This window comes from Eleutherodactylus coqui, chromosome 1, assembly GCF_035609145.1.
Source record: "Eleutherodactylus coqui strain aEleCoq1 chromosome 1, aEleCoq1.hap1, whole genome shotgun sequence".
Classification (NCBI taxonomy): domain Eukaryota; kingdom Metazoa; phylum Chordata; class Amphibia; order Anura; family Eleutherodactylidae; genus Eleutherodactylus; species Eleutherodactylus coqui.
In genome coordinates, this window is record NC_089837.1 from 11,212,144 (window position 1) to 11,230,450 (window position 18,307).

Sequence of the window (18,307 nt, forward strand, 5' to 3'; positions counted from 1 at the left end):
GCGCATAGAATTGAATAATCGAGTAGGGACCTGTTAGTTTTTCCTATTTATGACATATTCAATGCCCGTTCCAAATTTCGAGTTTCTATGACACCGGGAAGTGAAAGAATTAGATTCCGTATGTAAAATTTGGACGCTAATTCTTTTGCGCATAGAATTGAATAATCGAGTTGGGACCCATTAGCTTTTGCTATTTATGACATAATCAATGCCCGTGCCAAATTTCGAGTTTCTATGACACCGGGAAGTGAATTAGATTCCGTACGTAAAATTTGGACGCTAATTCTTTTGCGCATAGAATTGAATAATCAAGTTGGGACCCATTAACTTTTCCTATTTATGACATATTTAATGCCCGTGCCAAGTTTTAAGTTTCTATGACATTGGGAAGTGAGAGATTTAGATTATGTACGTTAAATTTCGACGCCAATTCTTTTGTGCTAGAATTGAATAATCGAATTGGGACCCAATTACTTTTCCTATTTTGGAGATAATCTATGCTCGTGCCAAAATTCATGTTTGTACGACATCGGGAAGTTGGAGAACTTTTGGCAAGTCAGTCAGTCAGTGAGTGAGTGAGTGAGGGCTTTCAGCTTTATATATATAGATCAGTGCTCGTGCCAAATTACATCGGGAAGTGAGAGAATTAGATTCCGTACATAAAATTTGGACGCTAATTCTTTTACGCTTAGAATTGAATAATCGATTTGGGAACCATTAGCTTTTCCTATTTATGACCTTATCAATGCTCGTGCCAAATTTCAAGTTTCTATGACACCGGAAAGTGAGAGAATTAGATTACATACGTAAAATTTGGACGCTAATTCTTTGGCGCTTAGAATTGAATAATCGAGCTGGGACCCATTAGCTTTTCCTATTTATGACATAACCAATGCTCGTGCCAAATTTCATGTTTCTACGACATCGGGAAGTGAGAGAATTAGTGGCAATGCTGGAAATCGAACGACATCGGGAAGTGAGAGAATTAGTGGCAATGCTGGAAATCGAACGATCTACGTGACGTGGGGGGGCGGTCGTAACTGTCGACGCACGCACGCACGCACGCCATTTATCGTAGCATAAATGTACTATGCCTATAATCTTCCCAGGAGTGTACTCAACAACTTCCCAAAGTTTTATGGCGATCGGATGAATGGTGTAGTAGCGCATAAAGGACAAACAGACACACATACATTCAATTTTATATATATAGAAGAAGTTTTCCACACCTTTGGTCACTTCCTACATGCTTTAATCTAAAGTATTATGCCTTCTCCTCTGACAGTATTTAGTCCTATTCTCTTGCTCAATCATGCCCACCCAGGTGGTGCATCATCTGGTTAGGCAGCACCTCCACCATTGAAGATACCATTGTACTCTCTTCCCCACATATGTAGTTTCACCCTTCACCATAAACATGACCGTACAGGTTTTGCACTACCCCTCTCTTCTTTCCTCCTTGTCCACGTTAACCTTAATTAGTCAGTTTTTTCCCTTTACAAAAATCCTATAAACCCTAATACAAGAGCTAGGGATGCCTGTATCTAGTATGTGAGTGACTCCGGCTCGCAATAACTCTTGGGGCATGTAGGACCCATCTTGCAAGAAGTGTTTGACACTGGAAATAGACACTGGGCTCCGTGTCACGGGACATAAACCCTTAGGTTTGTGGCACCACATACTCTTTTTGATGCATCTTGGGGAGTTCCTAGAATGCAGTGTTATTATTCCGGGCCATGATACATATGGACACACACGTGGGAATGGTAGTAAGGAGGTATACATGAACGTAATGAAGTCAGAGAGAAATCAGTGTTACCATTACCCTTGAAAAAGCAACACATAAAACACGTACTTCGGTGTTTCCAGGTGTGACCTATTCTTAGGCTAATTATAGTCAATCAGCAGCACCAAATAAGCAGCACTATATAAGTGTGGAGGAACCTATTATACTCGCCGTGTGCGCCACCTGGATCCTGGACACACAAAGATCCCAAGATAATGGACGATAAATAGCTTCTGCGGATAACAGCACAGGCTTCCAGGAAATGATTGAAGAGTAGATAGATCACTTAATTTCCATTATTTATTCATACCATACCATGCTAACAATACCATGCTATTGTTCATGCTGAGCACTTCTCCATGAATAAATAATAGAAATTAAGTGATCTATCTACTCTTCAATCATTTCCTGGAAGCCTGTGCTGTTATCTGCAGAAGCTATTCTCAGGCTAAGTCATCAATATCATATTGGTTGGCTTCTCACTCCCAGAATCCCTACCAATCAGTTGCTTGAATGTGCCATAGGTCTTCTGCCTCTTCTTTGGACCTATAATATTGGTGATGTATTAATTTTGTAGCTCTGTCTCATTTAAATGAATGTAACCAAACTGTTATACCAGTTACTACATCTACAGATTGTCCATATGCCTGATTCACATGAAGAGGCTGCAGTTTTGACCTGTGTGCCATGGTTCCTTGGTGGAGGTGCTTGGAGTGATCTGGCATTGATGGCCAATCTGATGTTGATGACCTATCCTAAGGTAATCAATATCCAGGCATTGTTACACATAAGAAATCTAAGGCTATAATATACCATACACCAAACTACACATGGATTTGTTTCTTTATTTTTGTTTCTCCACTGATTTTAAATATAAATCTAAAAGTACAAAACATTTCTAATGAGTTACATATAGGAGGATCTATTTATCTCCATAGCATTTTTCCAGATTTATCAATTCAAGTTCTCAGTTTTCCTCTGAATAACTAAATTTCCTTTCATATTCAGTTCTGGTCGCAGTAGGATAATGTAACATTTGGGTATGAAGATACAGCCCAGAAGTCCAGCACTAGAAGCTGAGATGGTGAAAGCTTCTACAGCCACCATGTATTTCCCCTTGGTGCTGAGATAGGCTGGGATGAAGGAGATCCACACACTACAGAAGACGAGCATGCTGAAGGAGATGTACTGAGCCTCATTGAAGACATCTGGAAGCTTCCTGGCTAGAAATGCTATAATAAAGTTCAACACAGCCAGGAATCCCATGTAGCCAAGGACCATGTAGAAACCAATGACAGATCCCTCATTACATTGTAGGATTATCTTCCCAACCTCTACCTCAGCGTTATAATCTGGGAATGGTGGAGATAAAGACAACCAGAAGACACAGATCACAACCTCAATGGAAGAACAGATAATCAGAAGAAATGAAGAAACATGTCTCCAGAGCCATCTCCTTAGTGTCCTGTTTGGTTTGGTGGCGCTAAAGGCCAAAATCACGGTGACTGTTTTGGCCAAAACTGCAGAAACAGCAATTGTAAAAATGATTCCAAAAGCCACTTGTCGGAGGAGACATGAGATCCTTGTGGGACGTCCAATGAAGAACAGAAGACAGAGGAAGGATAAGATGAGAGAGAGCAGAAGTATAAAGCTGAGGTTCCGGTTATTGGCTTTTACGATAGCTGTGTCTTTGTATGCGATAAATATTCCTAATATCACAGCTGTGAAGATACAAAACAGTCCAGCAACAGCAAGAAGAGAAATCCCCAGAGTGTCTCCGTATGACAGGAATTCAATGGGTCTCAGAATGCAGGCATCTCTTCTGTCATTTGACCACTGATCCTCCGGGCACTTCAAGCATCTTTCCATATCTGTGAAGGTGAACATGTTACAAGAAGTAGCATGATGTAACAGATGTCAGAAGTACCAGATTAAAAATGAACAATAGTAAGTTGTCACTTTAAGTGTCATTATGAAACATCAAACTGGGACATGAACACTCTGCAGAGTCTTACTAGCACGGGAACTGTGAAACTGCAAACTGGACATGAAACTTGACAGTAGATGAACTCATACTGAACTGCAGAACTGCAGACTGGACACGAAACTCACTGACGTGACCGGGAAACAGACATAAACATTATGCCACTCACACTCTCATACTGGTGAAACCAAACTGAACAGCAGAACTGCGTAACGGACTTGATACTTGTGGACAGACACAAACCAACAGCTGATAAACACTCAAAACATGCACCAAACATACCTGCATGTATAAACAGATGGAATAAATACAATACAAGGTATTAGTTTGTATTTTTGGCCAAGATACTGAAGCCTGCAAGCCTACTTCAAGGGTCCCCGTTGTCTTGTGGGGCCCTACACTTACGAGACAACTAACCCCTGGTAACCTGCCTACAATGCAGGGCAATCATCCTGATAGGGATGATCCCACATTGGAACCTAGGGATCTACCTTATTCTAGGTGATAAAGGACCCACAGCAAGACTCTGTTCTCACTACATGTACTGAGAGCTGCACAGACTCATAGGACCATGACTCTGTTCAGACGGAACATCCTGAATAATGCATAGACTCATGTCCAGCCACATAAACAGACATGCAGGAGCATGACACTGTTAATAATAATAAAAAATAATAATCTTTATTTATATAGCACAAACATATCCTGCATAAGCACACTGAACATCTTGAACAAACATAGAAAAGGCCAGCAACCTCTAGTAAGGAGCTGGTATATATGAGCAACAGATCTTGAGTATTGGCTGGCTGGAGCAATCCACACCCAGCCAGCTCAATCAAATCCACCCGTGAAGCTATGTTGCTTAAAATCCATATAATACAACAGATCCCAGCAGCAAACCTTAACACATTAATTCCAGGGTGCAGCATATAAGAAAAGTGTTGCTGCAGTTCTGGGATCGTTTCCTTTCTAAAGAACCTGGTACAGGTTTTGTATGTATTTCTTTATCGTCTGGCTCTAGTGGGAGTGGTATTAGGTGAGACATGCTTGGCCTCACCTGTGAATAATTTGTCAGGATTATTTAGTTTGGCCTGGTGCTAAGCTCAAGGGCTGCTTAATTTTTCAGTCTTCCTATGGCTTTGGGTGAAGTCAGAACTTGCAGCTGTATGTCCTGCTTGCCTGAGTCTTCTCAAGCTAAGTATAGTGGTTTTGTCAGGACTCGGGGTCTGGGAAACTGGAGGTCCCTGAAGATACCCCTGTCCCTACCTACTTGCCCCCCTCGGCTAAGCCCCAGGGCGACAACTAGGTGACGGTCCCTACACTCACTAAGGAAGGGGAACCCTGGGACTAACAAGTACACAGACACTGGAACAAACAGCAAGGAATGTCAGACTATCCGGGTCGGCAACAAGAGGAGTCGCAGGAAGCCCAAACTAACACTGGCACTGGTCTGCAGACACAAGCAGGTTTAAATGTTGTCAGAGCTCCCGCCCCAGCAGCTGATGGGGGGCAGGGAGTCTGACAGCAGCTGAGTGCTGCAGGAGGCAGGGAAGGAGACACATGCCTGGTTGCCATGAGACCGAGGACGCGGCGGGGGGCAGCACTCACCGTGTCCCTGGCAACCCAGCGGCGAGGAGGACCTTCGCGGCCAGGGGAGGTGACGAGGTTGGGGATCCCCTGCGCCGCACAGTGGCAGCCCATGTGACAGGACAGGTGGTGAGGGTATGAGGGACCCGTGAACCGCTGGTCCTTACAGGTTTATTTTGTTCAACTTGTTTGTTGTGATTTTCTCCTATCCCACATAAGGTCAGCTAGTGGCCTAGGTACATGATCAGGTTTGCACTTCTCAGGGTGGGTTACCTGCGTATAAGCAGGTCCCTTCTCTGGGTTAGGTCATTTAAGGACAGTATTTCCTTGTTGTGGATGTTTGAATTGTTTACCACTGTTTGGTGTACCTTAGCGTATTTCAGGTTACGATCTAGCGTGTGGTATTTTGATGCGACTAAAAGCATTTTACATTACATAGCAAAAAACCAGGAACATTATACATGAAATAATATGTGACAGACTAGTATGGAGGGCAAGAGAGTCCTGCCCACAATGACTTGTAGCCTACAAGGGAAAGGGAAGGAGATAGAAGGGGAGAAGCTGCTCATATGGTAGTGCAGCAGGGTGTGTAAAGAAGTGTATAAATGTGGGACGTTCAGAAAGTTAGACCCTGTAAGAGTCATGCACTCTGCTCCTTGGAGACTGGAGCATCCTCTGCTATCATACAAAATCCAATGATGCAGGGGGACAGAGTGGGAGAGAGAAAGACATAAATTACTAACTGGTATTAACCCTGGTCACAAAGTGAACAGTTGATCATGGCAAGTAAGTTGCCAGAGTCTTATAAGAACCCAATAGGATTCTTATAAAGGCATAGAACCAAATGAATTATGATGCTACTTGCAGTGATTTAGCATAATTGTGTTCTATAGCTGCTGGGGCACCAATAGTGATGACAGTTCAGAATGTCTGAACTGACTGACTGGAACCAGAGAATGTTGCTGTGAATAAGAAAGCAGCTGACTCCAGACGGCTGTCCATGCACGCCTTCCAGAGTTAACTGGTGCACTCTATACAGATTTGCCTGAAGCTGTGCAAGGCACAGAGGAGACCACAAACCATCACCCAGATGTGCTAATGTATTTGTGGATCAGGAATATGATATCAGTGCAACTGCTAGTAAAGATGCTCGGCTTTTCAGTAACTGTTTTATTAACGGCTTATGGGAGGAAGTGAAAAGATAAGTATGCTCCACTAGAACAGACATTAGTGGTTGCTGGGAGCATAAAGGACAAGTTCAATTAAAAAAAAGCCCCAAAACAGTCCATCTCAGTGATGATTTCTTTGGTTGTTCCACCTGGTATTGCACTGATGGTGCTCCAGAGATTTTAGGGGATAAAGTTGGGAATATATCACGGTTTTCACCAAACAGAGAAGAGTTTTGTATGAAAGGATTAAGGTTGCAGAGAGAGGGGTAACCTCTCTGTCGGACTTTTCACAAACTTTATTCTATGTACTATCATCCTGCCATCTGCAGGATGAACAGACCCAGTTGTTACAATAGGTTGATGATTTGATGCTTTGTACTAAAACTAAGGATGTTTGTTTAAAGGAAACCCTATCCCTCCTGGTATCTCAGAATTGAAGGGCGTACTGTTTCAAAGAACAAACTGCAAGTTGCTAAAACCAAAGTAGGGTTCTTGGGATATTGCATTTCAATGCAGATGAGACATGTCCCATGGTGGAGAATGCGGGACTCCACCAAATGCTACAATCAAAAGATATACAGCATTGAATTCTGCTACGCTTCATCCTGATGTACAGGAGGGGAAAGGTGAGGGGTTAACAGAACATGACTGTTTTGAACAAATGAAAACAGAAACTAAACCACTTGCCAATGTCAGTGAGATCCTAATCCTAAATGCAGATACTGAGCAGTATGCAGATGGATCCCGCTCCTATAGGGATGGAAAACCACAAACGGGTTATGCCATAGTGCTGGAGAGGGAAGCATTGCCTTCCAGCATGTCAGCATCATGTAGCCAACATTTACACTGACAGTCAATACTGCTTTGGTATATGTCATGACTACTTGCCCTTAAAGGGGTTGTCCCGCGGCAGCAAGTGGGTCTATACACTTCTGTATGGCCATATTAATGCACTTTGTAATGTACATTGTGCATTAATTATGAGCCATACAGAAGTTATAAGAAGTTTTTCACTTACCTGTTCCGTTGCTAGCGTCCTCGTTTCCATGGAGCCGACTAAATTTCGCCGTCTAATGGCCAAATTAGCCGTGCTTGCGCAGTCCGGGTCTTCTTCTTTTCTGAATGGGGCTCCGTGTAGCTCCGCCCCGTCACGTGCCGATTCCAGCCAATCAGGAGGCTGGAATCGGCAATGGACCGCACAGAAGCCCTGCGGTCCACCGAGGGAGAGGATCCCGGCGGCCATCTTCAGCAGGTAAGTAAGAAGTCACCGGAGCGCGGGGATTCAGGTAAGCACTCTCCGGTGTTCTTGTTTAACCCCTGCATCGGGGTTGTCTCGCGCCGAACGGGGGGGGGGGGGGGGGTTGAAAAAAAAACAAAAAAACGTTTCGGCGCAGGACAACCCCTTTAAGGTGAGCCAGAGACTTTACCTAATCCTCTGGGAAGCCCATCAAAATGCCAAACTGGTAGCGCAGTGTTTGAGAGCTCTGGAACTGCCCAAAGTATCATAAAAGTGTAGGCTCATACTAGAGGTCAGACATAAGAGACTTATGAAAACCGGAGAGCAGACTTAGCAGCTAAGGCTGTGGAGTTGCTATCCTTCCTCTCTGTGAATGTGTGCACAGTGCAGCTTGTGTTGGGGAAGGTGGATATGAAGCTTCTACAGAAACTTTAGGATCAAGCCACTGCTCAGGAAAAAGAGGAATTGACTAGAAAGTCCAGGTCCAGGATAGTGAAGGGCTTTGAAGGGTGGGTGCTAGGTTATGCTTACCTAGGGTACTCCATTCAATGACCTATACCTGATCTCATGGACTTACCCATCAGTCCAAGAAAGCTATGGTGAGTTTGGTAAGTCAACATTAGGTAGCCCCAGGATTCCATAATGTCGCTGCCAGGTTTGTGCAAGGTTGTATTATCTGTGCTTGTCATAATGTTGGGAAAACTATTAAAATTCCACTTAAATGCACCCCTGTAACATTAGTCCTAGACTGCCAACAAAACCATGTGGAGATTTGGTACCTGAGTGTCATGCCTGCTGCCAGTAAGCGGTAACTGTGTTACTGAATTTAAGGTCAGCTAAAAGGACTAATCCGAGGCCAGTGCGGTGGTCATTGTTTTTTTTTTACGTTTCAACTTTATCGTCATGTACCGTCCGGGCAGTAAAAATGTCCAGGCAAATGTTTTGTCCAGGAGCATGGTTCCAGAAATTTCAGATGGATGCATATTATCTCTGAAGGGATTGTATTTTCAGTGATGTCACTGGACTTGGAGGAACAAATTCCTTGTTCTCAGGAGTTAGCTCCACGGGGTCTTCCTGAGGGGAACATAAATCGAGCAGCACCACCAGTAATCCAAGATGATGTTTCTTTATTAATCCATACAAAAAGGACAGAGCAGCAACGTTTCAACTCCTTCCGGAGTCTTTGTCAAGCAGAGGCTATATACAGTGGGGAAAAAAAGTATTTAGTCAGATACCAATTGTACAAGTTCCCCCACTTAAAAAGATGAGAGAGGCCTGTAATTGACATCATAGGTAGACCTCAACTATGAGAGACAACATGAGAAAACACATCCAGAAAATCACATTGTCTGATTTTTAAAAAATTTATTTGCAAATTATGGTGGAAAATAAGTATTTGGTCACCTACAAACAAGCAGGATTTGGGGGTCTCACAGAACTGTAACTTCTTCTTTAAGAGGCTCCTCTGTCCTCCACTCATTACCTGTATTAATGGCACCTGTTTGAACTTGTTATCAGTATAAAAGACACCTGTCCACAACCTCAAGCAGTCACACTCCAAACTCCACTATGGTGAAGACCAAAGAGCCATTGAAGGACACCAGAAACAAAATTATAGCCCTGCACCAGACTGGGAAGACTGAATCTGCAATAGGCAAGCAGCTTGGTGTGAAGAAATAAACTGTGGTAGCAATAATTAGAAAATGGAAGAGATACAAGACCACTGATAATCTCCCTCGATCTGGGGCTCCACGCAAGATCTCATCCCATGGGGTCAAAATGATCACAAGAACGGTGAGCAAAATTCCCAGAACCGCACGGGGGAACCTAGTGAATGACCTGCAGAGAGCTGGGACCAACGTAACAAAGGCTACCATCAGTAACACACTACGCCACCACTCGGGTCCTGCAGTGCCAGACGTGTCCCCCTGCTTAAGCCAGTACATGTCCGGGGCCGACTGAAGTTTGCTAGAGAGCATTTGGATGATCCAGAAGAGTATTGGGAGAATGTTATATGGTCAGGTGAAACCAAAGTAGAACTGTTTGGTAGAAACACAACCTATCGTGTTTGAAGGAGAAAGAATGCTGAGTTGCATCCAAAGAACACCATACCTACTGTGAAGCAGGGGGGTGGCAACATCATTCTTTGGGGCTTTTTCTCTGCAAAGGGACCAGGACAACTGATCCGTATACGTGAAAGAATGAATGGGGCCATGTATCGTGAGATTTTGAGTGCAAACCTCCTTCCATCAGCGAGGGAACTGAAGATGAAACATGGCTGGGTCTTTCAGCATGACAATGATCCCAAGCACACCACCAGGGCAATGAAGGAGTGACTTCGTAAGAAGCATTTCAAGGTCCCGGAGTGGCCTAGCCAATCTCCAGATCTCAACCCTATAGAAAACCTTTGGAGGGAGTTGAAAGTCCGTGTTGCTCAGAGACAGCCCCAAATATCACTGCTTTTGAGGAGATCTGCATTGAGGAATCGGCCAACATACCAGCAACAGTGTGTGCCAACCTTGTGAGAACTTAGAGAAAACGTTTGACCTCTGTCATTGCCAATAAAGGATATATAACAAAGTATTGAGATGGACTTTTGTTATTGACCAAATACTTATTTTCCACCATAATTTGCAAATAAGTTAATTAAAAATCAGACAATGTGATTTTCTGGATGTGTTTTCTCATGTTATCTCTCATAGTTGAGGTCTACCTATGATGTCAATTACAGGCCTCTCTCATCTTTTTAAGTGGGGGAGCTTGTACAATTGGTATCTGACTAAATACTTTTTTTCCCCACTGTACATTGCAGAAACCAATCACAATCAAAAATTAAGACAAATGATTGAAATCACAGGACCCCACCTGTTGCGTAGAGTGTTTACTCCCCCATGGTGGCAGGTATGAGACCGGGAGCGGCTACGGCGTGTGTACTGGTCCAACACAGAAACATTCGTCTGCAATGCGCGGGGTTAACCAATCATCGCGATAAGTGACTGACATATTCACTGCCAAGTATCAGTGCCTAGCGCACATGTCTCTAGCCTCGCGATCACCACAGCATATACTGGCTATAGAGGACCTGTGTAATGACAACAAAATGTTGTCATAGCAACGCAATACTCCGCGGATCCTGACTATAAACCACCACTATACTAGAACATATAGCTCCAACACTAAAGTAACCGCTCATATTGTTGGCTATAGGTATATAGGGGAATTAAGAGAATACTTGTAATCAGAAACCTAAAAACAGCCAAAGTGCAAGATCCTTTTATAGAAAATCTACCTGGTGGCCGATACGGGGGCGAACACCTCCTAATCACTATTAATATATATTGCAGCAACCAATATATCATGCCAAACACTTATTATAATACATAATAGTCAAATCCAAACATAAATGATGTAACACATCCTCATTAGAGATGAGCGAGCACACTCGTCCGAGCTTGATGCTTGTTCGAGCATTAGGGTACTCGAGATGCTCGTTACTCGAGTCGAACACCACGCGGTACTCAAGTCAATTGCATTTCCCTTCCCTGCATGTTTAGCTCCATTTTCTGGCCAACAGACATGCGGGGAAGGCATTACCACTTCCTCCTGTGACGTGCCAGCCCTATCCCACCCCCCTGCAGTGAGTCGCTGGTGAGATCAGGTGACCGCTGAGTACTTAAAGCGGTCCCGCTCAGACACACTGGCAGAGTATAGGGAAAGTGCTGCTGCTCATTCAGGGATAGTGTTAGCGTCTTCAAGAAGCCCAACGGTCCTCCTTAGGGCTACATCTGACCGTGTGCATTACTGTTGTGGCTGCTGGGAGCAGTTTTGCTCAATTTTTGTTTTTCCATCTCGGGCTGTGCGGGCCATTACAGCTATAGCGTTCTCAGTCTGCAGTGTATTATACAGAGTATAGGGAAAGAGCTGCTGATATAGGGAAAGTGTTAGCGTAGGATCCTGTCTTCAAGAACCCCAACGGTCCTTCTTAGGACTACATCTGACCGTGTGCATTTTACTTGTTGCTTGCTGGGAGTTGTAGTGCTTCCATTTTAGTATTACGCAGCTAAGCCTGTTTGCAGCCTTTCGTAATATTTATTTCCGGCTGGAGTGCCGTACAAACAATAACGCTCTCACTGTGAAAGTGCACACAAATAATCCCTAGCCTGCTGCGAACAATCTTATTCATACCGTTCTGTGTCTGCAGTGAAATAGACGCAGAGTGTTGGGCCACAGCCACTTCTAGAGGGAAAGTTGTATACACTATACAGTCCATATCCTCTGTGCAAGAATCCAAAAGCTCCTTTTTGGGCTACATCTGACCACGTGCATTTTACTTGGCACCTGCTGGGAGTTGTAGTGCTTCTATTTTTGTATTACGCATCTAGGCCTGTTTGCAGCCTTTCACAATACTTTTTTCTGGCTGCAGTGCCGTACAATCCCGCTCTCACTGTGAAAGTGCACGCAAATAATCCCTAGCCTGCTGCAAAGAAACTTATTTATACCGCTGTGCAGAGCGTCTCACAGTAGCATTTCCGTTGGTGGGGTTGATATAGCCGCAGTTACCAGCACTATCCACTGGCTTTAGAGTCTTCTCCCACTCCATACAGCCTCTATTATCTACAAGTCTCTGCGAGCGGTAAATTACCCCTAGGTATCAGCGCAAGACAGCGGGTTACTTTTTTCAAGTCACAGCATAGAGCCTTCGCTATCTACAAGTCTCTGTGTGCGGTGAATTAAGGCCCAGTTGTCAGTGCTGTACAGTGGGGTAATTTATTTGGGCCCTGCTCTATTCTTAATCCGCCATGATTAGGAGTAGGGGTAAGGGTCGAGGACGTGGACGTCCAAGTGAGGGTGTGGGCACAGGCCGAGTTCCTGGTCCAGGTGAATCACAGCCGGCTGCTGTGGTAGGGAGGAGGGGTTAAGGTGGGGAAGGGGGGGGGGGAGTGGGGGATACAAGAAGTAACAAAATAAACTTGGCGAGCACAATGTCCATTTACTTAATGAGTGGAGCGAGGAGAGAGCGCCTTACGGCATATGGAAATATCCATCTGTCATGTCTTGTTAAACGTTTAATTCGTTTCCGCTTCACGGAATCCGATCCATGGCGTCCAGAGGGCTGTAAACTCATCTCTTGTTCCGGTCTCCCAGGCTATCATTTCTTCGAAGCGAAATATTTGCGCTACTCTCTCTAGCCATTGGAATATCTGTGGGGTTTGTTTTTCCCTCCAATAGAGAGGGAGGAGTAACTTGGCCGCTGTTAAAAGGGTAGTGGGTAGGCTTTAATTAGAGGATTTGAATTTGTCATTGGGCAGCCAAAGCAGGACCTCTTCTGGTTTGAAGGAATATGACGTGTGGCAAATTTTATTAATATTGTCTGTAACCAGCTTCCAGAAGGGTCTAATTTCCTGGCAGTCCCACCATATGTGTAGTGCGTTTCCCTTCTCTTTTTTGCATCTCCAACATTTATCCGACGTCTCAGGGTTTGTTTTAGATATAGTTACCGGGGTTCTGTACCATCTGGCTAGAATTTTATAAGAGTTTTCCTGTATTCGCACGCACCTAGAGAAGCCGTGCGAGTTCTTCAATACCTGACAGGTCTCTTCTCTAGTTAGGTTCAGTCTCAGTTCCCTTTCCCATTCTCTGAGAAACCAAGGTTTCTCAGTTGATGTTTGTAGGAGAAGGCCTTTATATAGTTGTGTGATCAGTTTCTTTGGGCGTGAGGGTAGCGAGGTGTATGTCTCGAACCATATTGGGTCTCTAAGTCTGCCGTAACTGGATCTCTGTAGTTTCAGCGAGGATTGATAGAGTCCTGCCCTTCCCAGGAAGTCCAGGTCAAGGTGGGCGAATTTCGCATCGAATTGAGCCTGGCTTGTGAGTTTGGGGCCATCGAGTAGGTCATGTATCGTGAGACCTTTAAGTTTGTCCCAGAATCCCTCTATTTTTTGTGTATTGTTAGCCAGGATAGCTGGGATTAAGGCTGCAGGGGTCATCGGGGGTAGTGATCCTTTCTCCGCCATCTCCAGCTTTATTGAGCGGAGGGTTTTAATTGTGCTTTTTATAATGGGGCTTAAAGGGTGGCATTTAATTAGTGGAGGCCCGTCTGACCAGAGCAAGGTTTGGTTGACCGCACCTAGTATGCCTCTCTCAGCTTCCATGGTAGGAGAAGTTCTCTCCAAATCTATCAGGGAGATCCACCTGGCAATGCGGATCGCTTTGTGGTATGCTTTTACGTTTGGTAGTCCGATTGCTCCTTGGGGGCGTTTTTGGACTAGGTAGGAAAATGCCAGTCGTGATTTGTTTTTATCCCAGATAAATTCTCTGAACAGTCTGTGTAATTGTGTGAAGAAAAAATTTGGGATACCTATGGGTACTGCATTTAGTACGTAGAAGATTGATGGTAGTATGTATGTGGATATTAAGTTCTTCCTCCCTAGCCATGAAATTAATGGTGAGTTAAATTGTTTGAGCTGGGATTTAATTTTTGAAATCAGGGGAGTGTAGTTAGCATTGAATAGGAGGCTAGGGTTGGAGGTTAGTGATATGTCGAGGTATTTAAAGGGGTTGTCCCGCACCGAAACGGGTTTTTTTTTTTTTCAACAGTCCCCCCCGTTCGGCGCGAGACAACCCCGATGCAGGGGTTAAACAAGAACACCGGACAGCGCTTACCTGAATCCCCGCGCTCCGGTGACTTCTTACTTACCGGTTGAAGATGGCCGCCGGATTCTTCTCCCTCGGTGGACCGCAGGGCTTCTGTGCGGTCCATTGCCGATTCCAGCCTCCTGATTGGCTGGAATGGGCACGTGACAAGGCGGAGCTACACGGAGCCCCATTGAGAAAAGAAGAAGACCCGGACTGCGCAAGCGCGTCTAATTTGGCCATTAGACGCTGAAAATTAGGCGGCTCCATGGAAACGAGGACGCTAGCAACGGAACAGGTAAGTGAAAAATTTCTTATAACTTCTGTATGGCTCATAATTAATGCACAATGTACATTACAAAGTGCATTAATATGGCCATACAGAAGTGTATAGACCCACTTTGTTTCGCGGGACAACCCCTTTAATGCTCGAGGTTGGCCACCGGAATTCGAATTTCTTTTTTAGGTAATTTATGATGTGGAGGGGTGTGGAAATATTGAGGGTTTCTGATTTGTCATAATTGATTTTGAAGTTGGACAGCCTGTCAAAGGTCTCTAAGAGCATGGGGTGCGTCTTCTTCGGGTTTGTCGTGAACACTAGTAGGTCGTCTGCGAAGGCCGCGGTGGTATGAACGGAATCTCCTAGTCTAATGCCATTGATGTCTGGGTTTTGTCTAATTTTTTGGAGTAGCGTTTCCATCACTAGAACGAATAGTGTGGGGGAGAGCGGGCAACCTTGTCTAGTGTCGTTTTTTATAGAGGAGGGTTTTGATAGTGTGCCTTCTCGGCGTCAGTCGATATCAGCATCAACGGAATCTTGTTTATTTTGGCGTGGTGTATGGCGTGTATTGCTCGTGTGGTGTTATGTTTCCATTCCCTTCCTGTAACAAATCCCACTTGATCGGGGTCGATCCGTTTGGGTAGGTAGGGGGCTATTCTCTGGGCGATCAATTTCGCCCAAAGTTTTATATCCATGTTTAATAGATGGATAGGGCGGTAGTTACTGCATAGGGACGCATCTTTGCCTTCCTTGGGAATTAATGTGATATATGCCTCGAGGGATTGCTTGGAAAGAGATGCACCAGTGAGGAGGGAATTGCAGAGTTTAGTCAGGTAGGAAACAAGGGTTTTTGCAAACTTTTTGTGATACATAATTGGGAGCCCGTCTGGGCCTGGGCTTTTCCCATTGGGAATAGAGGTTAAAACTCTGGTGACCTCCTCCTCTGGGATTGGTAGCAGAATTCATGCGGCTTCGTCTTTGGATAGGCTCGGGAGTTACAAGTGGTTTAGAAATGTTAGGATGGTGTCAGGAGTTGTGTTCGGGTCTGTCGGAAGGTTGTATAGTTTAGCGTAGTATGTTTCAAATTCTTTGGTCACTTCTTCATTAGAAGTCACCGCATTTCCTGAAGGGGTTTTTATTTGCGAAATGGCTTTTTCTTTCTGTTGTTTAATGAGCCTCATCATCGCTTTTGAGCCTCTGTGAATATATATTTTGTATTTGGATGTGAGAAGTGTTTTTGCTATTTTTATGTTTAGGACTTGTTTGAGTTTATCTCTTGAGTCCCTTAGTTTTTTTAAGATGTCGTTGCTAGGTTTATCTTTATGTTGGGTTTCCAATTCAGATATTTGGAAAAGGAGTTTGTTGGTTTCCTCGTTTCTTTGCCGTTTGACTTTGGTCCCTAATGATATTAATTCTCCTCTCATGAAGGCTTTATGGGCCTCCCACAGTATGGGGGTAGATATCTCTTGTGAGTCATTATTTTTGAAATATTCCTCTAGTTTTTCTGTCATGAGGGTACAGTGTTCCTCACTGTTTATAAGTGCACAATTAAGGCGCCATTTCCAGTCCCTCCTCGGCAGGCTGTCCATTTTTACTGTTATAGAGATGGGGGCGTGGTCGGAGAGAGTAATTGGGCCTATATCCACTGAGCTAACTGCATGAATGTGTTTGCCCGAGATCAGGATATAATCTATTCTATGGTAAGTGGAGTGTATGTGGGAGAAGTACAAGTACTCTCTCACTCCTGGATTTAGAATTCTCCAGGTGTCTTGTAAGTTTTGATCTGATAAAAGGCATCTCGATCTGCGCAGCTGTTTCCTAGGGAGTGACTCAGAGCTCGAGGTAGTGTCTAGTGGGTGGTTTAGCGCCAGATTGAGGTCTTCGCCGACCACACACAGACCCACCGCAAATTCGTTGAATTTGGTAAGGACATGTGTTAGCCATGGGATTTGTTTTTTGTTTGGTGCTTATAGGTTGGCGAAGGATAATTTACTCTACTGTGCTACTGTGCCTTTTAAAAACATGTATCTACCTTGTGTGTCCAATTCTGTTTGCTCGAGGATAAAAGGTAAATTTTTATCTATGGTAATTGATACCCCCCTGGAAGCCGAGGAATGTGTGCTATGAAACCATTGGTTAAATTTGAACGTGGGGAGGTGGGGGACTCGATTGTGGTGGAAGTGGGTTTCTTGAAGAAACGCCACTTCTGTTTTAAATTTTTTTCAGTAATGCAAAGGATTGGGATCTTTTTTGTGGGGTATTCCAGCCTCTTACGTTGAATGAGGTGGGGGTGGGGAGCTTATATCTTGGAATGTGGGTGGAACAACAGTAGGAGGGGGGGACTCCACAATCTGGTGTTGCTGAACGCGTACTTAAGCTCGAGTTCAATCCCCAGGTGTGGGGTGTCACCGAAGCCAGTTTAATGGCGGTGACAGTAGTAGCAATAGGGTTGGTGGTCCCACTATGATTCGGCACTCAACTGAATGTGGGTTCAAGTCCCGGCTGTGTGGGAGCGCCAAAGCACACGAGGTGACCCTTGCCTAGGTGGCAACAATCCTGTGTCTCTTTAATGAGTTCCTGTGAATAGGGTGGTCTTAGGCTGGGGGTGAGGGATAAACTGCAGTGGGGTGGGACCCCGTTACCTGGTCTTTAAGTCCTGGAGAGAGGTTTCCGTGATCCCTCGGTCATCTTCTTGATGTCTGTCACCTGTCGAGGCATCCCACCAGCGGAGTCTGGGGATTTATTTACCAACATCTTCGGAGGGAGGGCCGGAACAGGGGTGAAAGGAGGCAGAGACACTCAGAGCGACCTTCTACTAAGTAAGGAGGGAGCTAATTTCTATACTTCTACCAATGGCCTTTTCTTGTGTCTCGGCGTTTTCGGGGGTTCGTCCCAGTGTCCAACTCTTAGGTTTTTTCAGCGGAGGTAGCTGGTGTTGGATCTGGACGGGTAGCTACGATGGTATATCTAAGGGGGTCATCTCGAGTTTCTCCCATGCTTTCCCAAGATCTTCTGGGGTTCTAATAATTATCTATCGTTCGTCTTTATATGTGGAAACGCCGAATGGGAAGAGCCATCTTACCGGTAGCTTTTTCATGCGCAGAGCCTCGGTCAGTGGCTTCAGTAGTCGTCTTTTTGCCAGGGTGCAAGGTGAAATGTCTTGGAATAGAAGAATAGTGTTGCTCTCGTAGATCACTTCTTTCATTTCTCTGGCACGTAGTAGGATAGCGGCAGTGTCTGTGTAACTTAGCAGTCCGCAGATTACGTCCCTGGGTGGTTCTGATGGCGAGGGTCTGGGCCGCAGGGCTCTGTGGATGCGTTCAATAACTATTTTGTCTGCTCTTTCTTCTCCTAGTAGGGACTGGAAGATCTGTGTGGCCACTGAGTTTAGCGCCTCAGTAGCGATGGATTCTGAAGCCTATCTTCTTATGTCGGCTTCTGTTCTCCTGATCTTCTATTAAGAGTGTAGCTTGATTCAGGTGGTCTTATTGTGCCCTCATGTTTGCCTGTAGGGTTAGGTTATATTGTATCAGTTCCTGCTGCGTGCTCTCCAAGTTCTCCACTCTATGCCCAATTGTTTTACTTCTGATTTAATGTCCGCTTGTTCTTTCATAACTGGCGAGATGGAGTG

At 44.7% G+C, this 18,307-nt stretch overlaps 1 protein-coding gene across 2 annotated transcripts in view; it reads right to left on the minus strand.

Annotated features, from left to right (window-relative positions):
- Positions 1 to 2,649: 2,649 nt before the first annotated feature.
- The window catches only part of LOC136619047 (vomeronasal type-2 receptor 26-like), a 160,411-nt gene continuing 144,753 nt past the window's right edge, over positions 2,650 to 18,307 (minus strand). For both annotated transcript variants that reach the window (XM_066594375.1, XM_066594374.1), the window contains one exon: positions 2,650 to 3,657. In XM_066594375.1, the coding sequence (XP_066450472.1) occupies positions 2,741 to 3,657 (917 nt within the window). In that variant the 3' untranslated portion in view covers positions 2,650 to 2,740. The remainder of the gene's footprint in view (positions 3,658 to 18,307) is intronic.